This window comes from Podarcis gaigeae (assembly GCF_964106915.1).
Source record: "Podarcis gaigeae genome assembly, chromosome: 13".
Lineage (NCBI taxonomy): Eukaryota > Metazoa > Chordata > Lepidosauria > Squamata > Lacertidae > Podarcis > Podarcis gaigeae.
The window spans coordinates 25,581,328-25,594,722 of record NC_139689.1 but is presented as its reverse complement, the minus strand read 5'-3'; the positions used below and the strand labels follow the sequence as shown (position 1 = coordinate 25,594,722).

The following is a 13,395-nucleotide window of genomic DNA, read 5'->3' as shown; positions in this document are numbered from 1 at the left end:
AATGCAGCAGTCTCGCCAGCCATCGTAAAAGCTGAACGGACAATAGACAGATAAACCCAGAGGTGCAGAGACCTCTTGGGATACGCTGCAGAAATCAATTTGCTCATGTTGTGCGCCAGTTATTGCAGCCTGCGACTTGCCTACTGCCTAATTTCTTCCCAATAGGTGCTGCTACAAAGGCTGCACACTGGGGCCTGTCAGTGGACAGGATTATGAATAAGGCTTGTTGGAAGTCTGACACTGACAAGGATTACATCAGGAAGCGTCGCCAATGATGCCATTTGGATTGTTGTCCACAGCATCATGCACTGGGCTGGCAAGCGCCCTGACGAGTCTGGACTGGAGTGCCATCATGGCCTTCCTGCCCATGTGAACGTATCCTGGATGTCCAGATAGGGAATGCTTTGGGAGGAGTTCCTCCCTTTGGTGCGGTCAAGTGTGACCTGTGAATGTCTTCCCCCAGCGTTGGTGGTGCAGCTGCGCAAAAAGGTTTGCCGTCTTCCCTCAGCATAGGTTTGCGTTCCGGCGTGCAAGAGGACTTGGATGAGTTGATGTCAGCTCTCCCTGAACTCAAAATATTTTGGTTGCAATTGCTTCAGCGACATGTGTGACATGGCAGCCACTGCCCAGCTGCCACTGAGAAGGCCAGAAAGTGTGTGGATGGTGCAGTGGCCAAGAAGGTCCTAGCCTTGGGAGGTGCGGTTATCCGCCATGCAGGCATTTCCTTCAAAGATGGGGTTTTGTACAGGTCAGATGGAGTACATCTTTCTGATTCTGGAAATGACCACTCACCTCATTAAATGGGAGGCACCCTTTGCGTGGTCGTGCACAACCCCCTGGACCCTATGCAGCACCATTAGCACAGGCTTGGCTCCGCCTTTTCCAGGTGGGATACCTGGAGGTCTCCGCCTACCTCAGCCAGTTGCCCAATCCTGCCTGGAGAGGCGTTGCCAAGGTGATCAGGCCAGGTAGGGGGAGGGACTACCTGCCCACACAATAGGGGGAGGATCTTACCTGGGAATTGTCAGTTGGCTCCAGAGCTTCTCCCACCCTACCCATCCTCAGTTAAGACTTCTTCTGCAGGTTAACCTTTTCTCCACAGGTACGCGGACACTGCAACATCAAGGTTGCTGTTGAGGGCTGGAAAGAATTCTCCTGCATTGGCAGGTTTGCCTTTCCTGTAGCAAAACATCACAACCTTGGTGGTATCAAGCCTTGGGCGGAATCCTTTAATCTATCTTCGCTAAATTGGGGGGGGGGGTGCAGCGGTGACCCACGTCCCCTCCTCTTTGCGGCGGCGATCCCAGGGTTCCCCCGTTAAAGGGGTTGTTTGGGGGGAGGCTTTGGCCGTATGCCTAGAAGTTGTCATTGCTCTCCCCTGCAATGGCAGCTTAACAGGGGCGGGCTCTCTCTGATTGAACCTATGTTCTCCAGATCCAGCCCATCTCTCCCCCCCCCCCACAACCCTGATGTTTCCCATATCCCCAGCAGGGGACTGGGAGGGATAAACGGCCAATGCCTAAGCCAAGGTCTACCCATAACTGAAACATAATAAAGTTGTGGCCAATTTTAATCCCATAGCACGTTGTCTTGAGTCGTTATTCCACAAGGGGGCCACCCAGGGTTTGGGGGACTCCGCCTGTCCATGCAATGATGTTTGGCTGACTAAAGTGTCAGCGGGGTTAAAGGTTTGGTAGCAGGTGTAATAATTTTTGGCGGTGAGCACAGGTGCTTTTGTGGCAGTTAGGCATTGGTTCAAGGTGGTCTGGAGGGGAGGTCAGATAACCTGGCCCCTCCAATGTGCAACAGGTATTCCGTTAAAGGAATCCAGGGACTCGCCATGCTTTTGTCGACACCTTTTGGGGGGTAGGGCCACGCAAGAGTCCCTGGGAGCATTTTGGGGTGAACTTGAGTCATGTGACCATAACAATGCTCCCCCATGGTGTTTACCTGTACTGACGATATGGTGGGGCCCAGTCGTCAGTGTTATCCTGCTGAGGTCAAGTGCAGCTAGTCAGGAACCAACGCCTAAACAAACCACTCACTATCTGTAATCAATTTAATTGTGGCCAAAATTTTGCCAATAACCTAAAACTAAATTCCTTGTCAATTGTGTCTTTATTATTGGGAAGCTCCTGGGAATCTTAACATGCAACCAAAAGATTGCATGTTCCTTTTTGAAAGGAAATGAAGCTCTTTTATTTCTGAGTCACTTTTTGAGATCACTTTTACTTCTTTAATTTTTGTACTGCCAATGGATAGAGACTTGCTTGCTCTAAGGTTTGAAACTCTGTGAATATCTTCACATATTTGCCAAGCTAAGTGTCTATGATTTGTTCTAGCTGAAGTATTTTTACAGGGAATCCAGTTAAGTTTTAATGTGCTTGGAGAAATAACCATTGTGCTAACTCAATCAAAAGAATTCTGAAATAGTCACACTTGAGAGCTACCCACCCCCCCAGGCATGGGCCGTAAGTTTGCATCACAGGTACTTAAGAATTTTTTTCATGTTACTTCTAGTCTCAAAAAGTCCCAATCTAGTGGACAGGCAGAAAGTGAAGTAAAGATTATAAAGTATTTGCGGGGGGGGGGGGGGGAACAGACGGATGGACAGAACTTGGACTCAAAACAGATCCTTATTTGGCATCACAAAATTAATGTTTGGTTGGCCGATATTATCAAAGGCATAAGAGGTTGGTTGCAGGTGTGAAGGTATTGGTGGTGAGCTTTGGGCTCGCGTGGTGCTTAGGCATTGGAATAGTGTTGTGGGGGGGGGAAGGAAGGGTGCAGCCATACCTGCCCCTCCATGCTTAAGGGTATTTCGTTAAAGGAATCTGGGGATATGGATCTCATCCAAAGCCTGTGGAGCGGCTAGGGCCATGCCAAGATGCCTTCAGGAATCCAGGGGATGCTCAAATTGATCCGCATCAGCAGGGCTCCCCCTACTGGTGGTTTACCCTTACAGACTTCCTGCAAGGCATGCAGGAGTGTAGTCTCTTGTTGCCAATGCCTAAGCCAATACCGCTCACATTCTGTAACCAATAAAGTTGTGGCCTAAACTAACATTAACCTAAAATGCTGTGTCCTTGTGTCTTTATTTCTCTTGGGGGTGCCTTAGGGGCCTTGACACACAATTACAGGGCCACATCCTTAGAGCAGGGAAGCTCCCTTTCTTGTTTCATAGAAAACTCAGGACCAGGCCACCATGCATGTTAACACCTTAACTCTGATTTAACACAAGGTGTCCAGTCCCAGATACATAAGATACTGAGACAAAAATGATATTATGGAACAGGGTTATGAGCATAGACTCCTCTGCAACCAAAGGTGAGGGTTGAATGCATGATGATATCTCAGGGACACATAGGGATGTTGTTAATGAAGAACTAGCTCTCAGACAGTATAAAATACAGACCTCAGATGAGCATATATTAAAATGCAATAAACAGCATCTCCTCCAGATATCCTAAATGGGAGAACACAGTGGGTAAGGGGAAATTGCTGTACATGGGGAACACTGAGCTAGTTATACATCACACAACTATCAGAAATGAGTCTGAGAAGGTCCAGTTGAAACAAGAAGGTTCCAGAAAGACATATGGCATTAACATCATCACTATTATTAGTATTAAATTATATGGCGTTTTTTTTAGAAACAGGAACATAAATAAATCTTAGTGTCTGTGGTTTATTCTAGCTTAAATATTTTCATGAGCAATGTTTAAGGTGGAAGTTTACATACTTTGATGGATTTGTGTTGGACTCCTGGGACCAAGGCTTAACAAGCACTGCTGTTGCTTTTTGTGGGGCTCCTGAGTCCAACCAACAAGGAACACAATTGCTGATTTGATTGAGGCTCTTGAGACCAAACTCCTAGGGACATAACTGTAACAATAGTAATAAATTTCCACTCCATGGTAAACTCTTCATTCTGCAAGAGTATAGAAACATTTTCACTGCCTCAGAAGAAAAGGAGGAAGAGATTAAAAGAAAAAGAAAAAAAAGATCCATGGGTGGCTAAAAGAATACAGAACATCTTGAAGTGATAAAGAAATTTCATCTGGAAATTTATTTAAAGGAAAAGAGTAAGATGTTTCTATTTTTATAACTTTAGTGATACCTGTGTAGTTTTTGGAGGGTTAAATCAGCTATTGTGTATTGTGTAGAATGCGAAATCCTGCTTGTTATGTGGTCTCTCCTGAAACCTATATAGACTGCACATAGAAAACCAGTGAACTGGTTTCCATGACAAGCTAAGCCAATTCTTAACTTAGTGAGACTTCACAAATGTGCAATGTCCTGGTAAGAAGATTACAGGAGCTTTGCTCCTCCATGCTCCTTTTTACTGTCATTTTAAGCTACTCCAGGTTTTGATTTGCACACCATCCAAACCAGGACTAGTGGTTAGCCTCTCTCCTCGCCAACTATGAGCTGCAACCAAGAACAAACCTTCACTGCAGCTCCTAGTGAGTTAGGAGAGAGTTTTAGCACTTTGCTTGTCTTGTCTTGTCTTGTCTTGTCTTGTCTTGTCTTGTCATAGTGTGGCAGCAAAAAGATCTGGGGAGCAGCAAAGCAGCTGGAAGCTTCTCTCCAAGAGTCTATAAGGTAAAGGTAAAGGTACCCCTGCCCGTACGGGCCAGTCTTGCCAGGCTCTGGGGTTGTGCGCCCATCTCACTCAAGAGGCCAGGGGCCAGCACTGTCCGAAGACACTTCCGGGTCACGTGGCCAGCGTGACATCGCTGCTCTGGCGAGCCAGAGCTGCACACGGAAACGCCGTTTTTGTACATTTAGAAGACTGTGGTCTGTCCACAGCGCACATTAAGGTTAAAAACATAAAACAAAGATTGAAACACTTGAAACCTCTGTGATCTGAACTAGGAAGGAGTTGCAAAGCATTGAGCCCAGAATACTGAATACATGCCTCTTGGGAAGTATGTGCTCTGTGTCTGAGCTATGTGGAACCACTACCAGTGATTCAGCCAAAGACCTCACTGATCAAATAGGGATGTTAGGAAACAAGCTGTTAAGGTATTGTAGACTCAAGTTGTGATGGGCATTGCACTGGAAATTAACACAAACCGCACAAATTTTAGTCTCCATTATATGGGCACCTAATCATCCTCCTATATTTAAGTATTACTGTAATTCTAAGTAATTATCAAAATGTGTGTTGTAAATATGGAGATGATGGCGAGAGGCATCTCCCCTCTCCACATTGTTCTGCAGACTTCCACATAGACAGAAAATATGCCAAAGATGGACATAGAACTACAGAAGTGGCAGCATCCACCCCACTCAATCACAATTGGCCAAAAGAGGCCTGGGGTGATCGTGATGCCGCTCTGGCGTAAAGGGCATCACTCCCCCCATACCAGGGGTGGGGGAACTATGTTGTGGATCCAGTTTGTGAGCAGCAACATCTACTAGTTTTGAAACAGCAGTAGTTTATTTTTTTTTATTTATGGCTGTCAGTTATATACACTTCAATAGTTTTAAAATTATTTTATCATTTCAAAACTCGACACATTCTGTGGTTCTTTAATTTTTATTTTTATTTTCATTTCCAGCATATTCTAAATTATCTTAACGGATTCTTTCATTCATCTACTTTAATTATATACTCTTATGAAACTGCAGCTTAGTACAACAATTTGTTCATAAATATTCAATAATGACTGCTCCCCACATTAAATGGGGGGTGCCCTTTGTGTGGTCATGTGCAGCCCCCTAGACCCTATGTGGCACCATCACCACAGGCTTGGCTTCGCCTCCCCCCAGGTGGGATACCTGGAGGTCTCCGCCTACCTGAGTCCATTCTTTAATAAAATGTTTGTTAGCTTGATTTCTTATTTTTCCAGTACATATTGCCACTTCTACATAGTCCATAAGTTTTTGTATCCATTCTTCTTTTGTCAATTCTTCTTTTTCTTTCAATTTTTGGGCAAATAACTTTCTTGCCGTTGTAGTAGCATACATGAATAAATTTCAGTGCTCTTTGGGTAGCTCTACCCCTATAATTCCCAGAAGAAAAAAGACTACTTAGCAGTAATTTATTTTAACATATATGGAGTTGAGATGAAGATTTATTATTACACTATTTTTTTTCACTACTTTTAAAAAAATCTATATCCCACAAAAATCATATCTGAAGCAGTATTGGATAACAAATATTGATTATTAGAAGAGGACTTAAAACTGTGCTTGTCTTCCTGTTTCCTTCTAGAAGCACCAGTCATTTTAGTAATGAATGCAAAGATAGGCAATGAATCCTCTATCTTGGAATTTCTACTCCTGGAGTTTTCAGCTGTACGGGAACTGCAGATTCTACACTTCTCTCTGTTCCTGGTATTGTACATGGTAATTGTATTTGGGAATCTTCTCATCATCTCTGCCATAGCTTTTGACCACCATCTTCACACTCCCATGTACTTCTTTCTGATGAACTTGGCCATACAGGACCTAGGGGCTGTTTCTGTCACCATCCCTAAATCAATGGCCAATTCCCTCATGAATATGAGACACATATCTTACGCTGGATGTATTGCTCAAGTTCTTTCATTTTTATTTTTCTCATCATCTGATGTTTCCCTTCTTACAGTCATGGCATACGATCGCTATGTTGCCATTTGCCATCCATTACAATATGAAATGGTGATGAACAGGGCAGCCTGCAAACAAATGGTTGCTGGTGTGTGGGTCTCTGGCTTTCTCAATGCAGCCATGCACACTAGTGCAACTTTTGTGACTCCTTTCTGCTCAAACATTGTCAATCAGTTCTTCTGTGAGGTCCCACAGTTACTTACACTTGCCTGCTCTAACGTATACCTAATGGAAATTGGAGCTATAGTAGTGAGTCTAATACTTATGTCTGGATGTTTTGTCTTCATTGTTGTCACTTATGTACATATCTTTACTGTGGTTCTGAAAGTTCCTTCTGTTGAGGGAAGGAAAAAGGTCTTCTCCACTTGCATACCTCATCTTGTTGTCTTCTCCATATTTTGTTTCACAGCAGCATTTGCTTATCTTAGGCCTCCCTCAAAAATTCCATCTAATGGGGACTTTGCAATTACTGTTATGTATGCCATTGTACCACCCATGTTCAATCCAATAATTTACAGCATGAGAAATAAGGACATTAAAAATGCTGTATCAAAGCTCTTGGGTGTGGAACACTCTTCTATTAATATCTTTTCCAGACTTATACTGAAACGGTTACACTTCTCTCTGTAGGTATATTGGGATCTGTGGAGATATCATGACCAGTTACAGCCTCTAGAAACATGTTGATATGCAGACTCAAAATCTGCCAGGTGTCACAAGGACATCTTGTGTTCCTCCAGCTTAGATGTACCATTAATAATGTTGCATTTCTGTTCACATAGCCTGTTAATCGTACATTTAGAGAGGGAATGTCTGTCATATAGTGCATGTGTGTACTCTTTCTGACCCAGTGCATTCATCTGGCAATCAGCTTTTCTGTGGATTGTCATTTCTTTTTATTTAAAGCTAAAGTGGGTTTTCCTAAAGAAAGGAGAAAAAAAACCCCACTCACATCCTTCGTTTCTAGCCATGGTAAAAGGAAAAATGCGGATAAACCCTTGTTTAGGAACTTCAGATGAGAAGCACCTGTTCTGATTGGATTTCGGGATTAGTTTTAGAGGGCTACCCAATTTGCTTCCTTGAGGCTAAGGAAAAAACCCTAGAAGGGGCTGTGAGATTCTTGCTAGGCAGTGACACGAATATCCATTTTAGTTGGGAAACGTCTATCCTGAGACTAGTTTTAAACTAGTGTTTTGACTGGGGTTTAAAAGTTCTGTGTAAAGAGTTTTTGCCTGAAACTATTGTGTCCCACTCAAGTAACATTTCTAAAATGAAGTGTTGTGCCTTAACAGAGTGACTATTAAGTTTGAATCATCAATGAATGTAAATCTATAAAATTCTATCTTTGTTCCAGAAGTGCCTCCTCATTACTTTGAACCTTTGGTGGCAGATAAGTGGACACAAGGCATCCTTGCCATAAGAAGAACACCTGGCTGCTTTTTTACTGACAAAAAGTTAAAATGTCTCCAGTGTTGTTACTAGGGAGAGTTGTATCTTTTAGAAACCCAGGAAAGTGGTCATGTTTCCCACCTCCCATCTTTAATGAGGGAATCTGACACAGTGGCCACTGACACAATTTCTCATAATCTTAAAAAACAAAACCACATCCTTTTGGAAAATGTAAGAATTGAGTTCCACACAGGGAAAGTAATTCTACACAGGAAATTGGGGGTCAGCTTCCCAGAACAGACAGAGTTCATCTTATTTGTGATAGCGTATGGGAATACAGAACCATTGCTTGAAGAAAAAACTAGTCATGCTCTGGGATTCATTGAAAGATGACACTCAATTTGCTAAACAAAAGACATTCACGTTGAACAGAGGTACCCTTATGTTTTTGGAGGTATGGGCAAAGTGAACGATGTATATAAAATCTAAATTTTATAGCCAAAAAGACCAGCGACACATGTTCCTTGCAAAGTTCCTTTGGACCTCACAAGGCTGGAAGTACTCAAATGTATGAAATCTTTATGAATAAATGAAAAGAACTTCCTGTTCTGTAGACATGGCATGCTAACATAGTCTAAAGATTTGAACACAATATTCTGATTATTAATTGTCCATAGTTACCTCCAGAGTAGGCATAGGAACTGCTTTTATAATGGATTTTTTTAAAAAAAAAACCACACCAAATGTTAAGTTGTTAATTTATGTATTCGTATGTCAGTCACTATATTTTACCCAGGGCAACCAAAGTCAACAGTGATACACATTAAATCTCACATAGATATGGAAACTCTGGAGACAAGTAGTATGTGCTACACGCCCTCTCACCAACCCCAAAAGCAACCACACACAAATAGAAGTAGAGGTACTGGCCCTTGTATTTGAATGTAAAAAATCCATGTCTGCATTGCAAATGGTAGTTTCAAGGATACCCTTCCAACTATTTTTCCCCCCTGGTGAAATACTATAGTATTTCCTTAGAGTTATTATTATTATACTACTTATTAGATTTAAAAACCAACCTTCATCACAAGCTCTCATGGCAGTTCACAAGATAAACACCTGGGTGAAATTTAGAGCATTGACCAAAACACAGCGCGGGGGGGGGGGGGGGGTAGAGAAGGTGTGAGGAGCCAGTCATACGTCATAAAACTCAGTACCATGAAAATAAATAAAAATATTATTTAAAAAGAAAGAAAGAAATGAGTCTGAGAAAGTCCAGTTGAAACCAGAAGGTTCCAGCCAGACCTATGTAGCAATATTATTATTTTAAATATTAGAAAGTGTGCTGTCTAAAAACTGGAAGTTTTGTTTTGTTTTTTACATACATTGATTATTTGTGTTAGACTCCTGGGGCTAAGTCTTTAGAAACACTGCTTTTATTTTAGTGGAACTCCTGAGTCCAAGTTTCCAGAGACACAATAGCTAATTTGTTTTGGGCTGTTGAGACCAAACTCTGAGGAGTGCATTATATGTGTGTGTGTGTGTGTGTGTGTGTGTGTGTGTACACACACACACACACACACACACACACAGAGAGAGAGAGAGAGAGAGAGAGAGAGGTTATAATTTTCCACTCCATGTTAAAAGCTTCATTCTCCATGAGTATACCCATATGTTCAATGTTACAGAACAAAAGGATGGGGTGATTTTCTAAAATACAGATGAAAATGAAGTGATGAAGAACTTGCATCTGGAAATCTACTTTCTATTAAGGAAAAGAGTAAGATATTTACCGGTATATGTTTAAAACTTTTGTGATGCTTGGGTAGTTTTCAGAGGACTAAACGCAGACAATACTTCTATACTGTATTGTGTAGAATGGGAAAACGTGCTTGTTGTGGTTCCTGCAACTTATTTAGACTCACGTAGAATACCCAATGATCTGGCTTCCATGACATGCTAAAGCAAATTTTATCTTAGGAAGACTGCACAAATATTGAATCTCATGGAGAGAAGAGTATAGTAGCTTTGGTCCTCCATGATGCTTTTTACGGTCAGCTCAAGCAACAGCAAGTTTTGTTTTAGCCTATCATCCAAGCCAAGACTAGTGGTTAGACTCTCTCCTCACCAACCATGAATATTAACCAAGAAAAAAAACTTCATTACCGCTCCAAGTGAGTGAGGAGGGAGCTGAAGAACCTTGTCTTGGCTTAGCATAATGTGGCAGCCAAAATATCTGGGTAAGCGCAAAGCAGTTGTAAGCCTATACATTTTACATGCAAAACAATGTGGTTTGTGTGCAGCATGCATTAAGGTTGAAAACATATAACAAAGATAAAAATAGTTGAAACCTGTGTGATCTTAACTAAGAAGGAGTACTAAACATTAGGCCTAGAATACAAAATACAGGTGAGTATGAGCCAAGTGTGTGAGTCTCATGGAACTATTATCCGTAACTCCTGCAATGACCGCTCCCCACTTAAAACGGGGGGCGCCCTTTGCGGGGACGCGTGCAGCCCTGGATCTGGAGTGGCCCCATCAGCATAGGCTTTGCCTTCCCTCAGGTGGGATACCTGGAGGTCCCCGCCTACCCCAGTGAGTTGTCCAATCCCACCTGGGGGAAGCGTTGCCAGGGAAACCAGGCCAGGTAGGGGGAGGGATTACCTGCCCACACAATAGAGGGTGGATCTTAATTGGTAATCCTCACTTGGCTCCAGAGCTTCTCCCACCCTACCCACCCTCAGTTAATGTCTTCTTTTGCAGGTTAACTTTTCTTCATAGGTTTTGCAGGTTAACCTGTCTCCACAGGTATGCGGGCGCTGCTACGATAAGGTCGCTGTTAAAGGGCCGGAAAGGAATTTCCCTGCATTGGCAGGTTTCGCCTTTCCCGTAGCAAAACGTCACAACTTTGGCGGTATCAGGCCTTGGGCGGAATCCTTTTGTCCATCTTCCTCTTTGCGGCGGCGATACCAGGGTTCCCCGTTAAAGGGGTTTTTGAAGGGAGGCTTTGGCCGTACGCCGAAAGGTCGTCATTGCTCTCCCCTGCGGCGGCGTAACGGGGGCGGCTATCTCTGCTTGAACATATGTTCTCCAGAGCCGGCCCATCCCCCCCCACACACTGGATAACCCTGATGCTCCCTAGGTCCCCGGCTGGGGACTAGGGAGGGAGAACGCCCAATGCCTGAGCCAAGGTCTACCCACATTTGAAATTTATTAAAGTTGTGGCCAATTTAATCCCATAGCACGTTGTCTAGAGTCGTTATTCCACATGACGGGGGGGACCACTCGGGATCTGGGGACTCCGCCTGTCCACGCAAAAGACTCACTGAGTAAAGGGGGATATCAGGAATCAAGCATTTAACATGTCCAGGACCCAGATTGTTATGGACATTGGAATTTAATAGAAGAAACTTGATTTTGAATTTGCATCATACAGGCAGCAAGTTATCCCCCTATATTTAAGAGTTACTTCAGTTTTGACCATGAATTACAATATCAAAATATGTTTTGTAAATATGGGGATTCTCTCAAGGTGCATCTGCCCTCAACATATTTCCATATACAAAGCAAGTAAGGAAATGATGGCAGAAGGACTCCTGTGTTCCTCCTCTAGAATTCAATCAACATCAAGAACTTGAAAACACCACAATCTACTAGTTTTGAAACAGTAGTAGGTTTTTTTAAAAAATAATAATAATGATATCTATATGGAATTGAAAGCTAAATTCTCATTTGAATAAAAAATAATTGTTTCTCCTTTTTTGTTCACTTCTTTCTTTTACCTTCAACATCTAAAAGCCCTCTTCCAAAGTAGTAAATATTTGTTATCACTAGAGGACTTAAACCAATACATATATTCCTGTTTTCTTCCAGTGACAGGAGGATTTATATTAATGAAGGAGAAAATAAGTAATGAATCCTCTGTCTCTGAATTTCTGCTCCTGGAGTTCTCAGCAATACGAAAACTGCAGATTCTACACTTCTCTCTGTTCCTGGCATTGTATCTGGCAACTGTATTTGGGAATCTTCTCATCATCTCTGCTATAGCTTTTGACCACCACCTTCACACTCCCATGTACTTCTTTCTGATGAACTTGGCCATCCAGGACCTAGGGGCTGTTTCAGTCACCATCCCCAAATCCATCGTGAATTCTCTCATGAATACCAGACACATTTCTTACACTGGATGCGTTGCTCAACTTCTTTTATTTGTTTTCTTTTTATCATCTGATATTTCCCTTCTTACAGTCATGGCATATGATCGCTATGTTGCCATTTGCAATCCATTACAATATGAAATGGTGATGAACAAGGCAGCCTGCAAACAAATGGTTGCTGGCGTGTGGGTCGCTGGCCTTCTGTATGCAGTCATGCACACAAGTGCAACTTTTGCAACCCCTTTCTGCTCCAACATTGTCAATCAGTTCTTTTGTGAGATCCCACAGTTACTTACACTTGCCTGCTCAAATTTCTACCTAATGGAAATTGGAGCTATAGTGGTGAGTATAATACTTGTGTCTGGATGTTTTGTCTTCATTGTTGTCACTTAGGTGCACATCTTCACTGCAGTTCTAAAAATCCCTTCCGTTGAGGGAAAGAAAAATCTGTTCTCCACTTGCATACCTCACCTGGTTGTCTTCTCTGTATTTTGTTTCACAGTATGTTTTGCTTACCTTAGGCCTCCCTCTAAGACTCCATCTGATGGGGACTTTGCATTAACTGTGATGTATAGTCTTGTTCCACCCATGTTCAATCCAATAATCTACAGCATGAGGAATAAGGAGATCAAAAATGCATTATCAAAACAGTTCGGTTTGAGGCAATCTCCTCTGGATATATCTTCCAGGCTTGCTCTGAAAAGGTGTAATTAAAGGGCGCTCCTGGAACACAGCATCATTTCAAGTTAAATTTTCCTAATAGATTCAGATATGCAAACTCAACATCTGCCTTGTTTCAAATGGTCATCTTGTATTCCTTCAGCTCAGCTCTATCACACTTATGCTTGTCAGATCTCATGGCATGTTGACAATACATTTATGCATGTATGTTGAAGTTTATACCCCATTGTTCACTTGCATGATTCTTAAAGAGGCTGAACACACCTCAGCACCCCTTAATCCTCTAACACATGGATAATAACAGGTCATATTTCCTTTCGGCTATGACACACTGCAGTGATTTTAATCAAGTATTCACATTTTCAAGGAAGTGATAGCACTTAGATGAAAATATTTTTGGGGGAAGAGGAATTCACAGATTTACTGGAATGTCACATGCACACATATCTGAATTAACATCTCAGCAAAAATTACAAGCATCTTGGAGGCAGTCAGAAACACAAACACTGCCCTGTGATAGGGAAGTGTTAGAATGCATGGGGGGGGGGGATACAACCTCTTTGCAAAA

General features: G+C 42.4%; 1 protein-coding gene and 1 pseudogene across 2 annotated transcripts; both read left to right on the top strand.

The window, feature by feature from the left end:
- Nucleotides 1–6,243: 6,243 nt before the first annotated feature.
- On the top strand, nucleotides 6,244–7,230 carry LOC310830502 (olfactory receptor 14A16-like; the record flags this gene model as incomplete). Its single annotated transcript, XM_083710281.1, has 1 exon — nucleotides 6,244–7,230. The coding sequence occupies one exon, from the start codon at nucleotides 6,244–6,246 to the stop codon at nucleotides 7,228–7,230; it is 987 nt and encodes a 328-aa protein (XP_083566407.1).
- A 4,652-nt stretch (nucleotides 7,231–11,882) lies between these two features.
- Nucleotides 11,883–12,860, top strand: LOC310830501 (olfactory receptor 14A16-like; annotated as a pseudogene). The gene has a single exon. The product of its transcript is annotated as an olfactory receptor 14A16-like (transcript).
- Nucleotides 12,861–13,395: the final 535 nt, after the last annotated feature.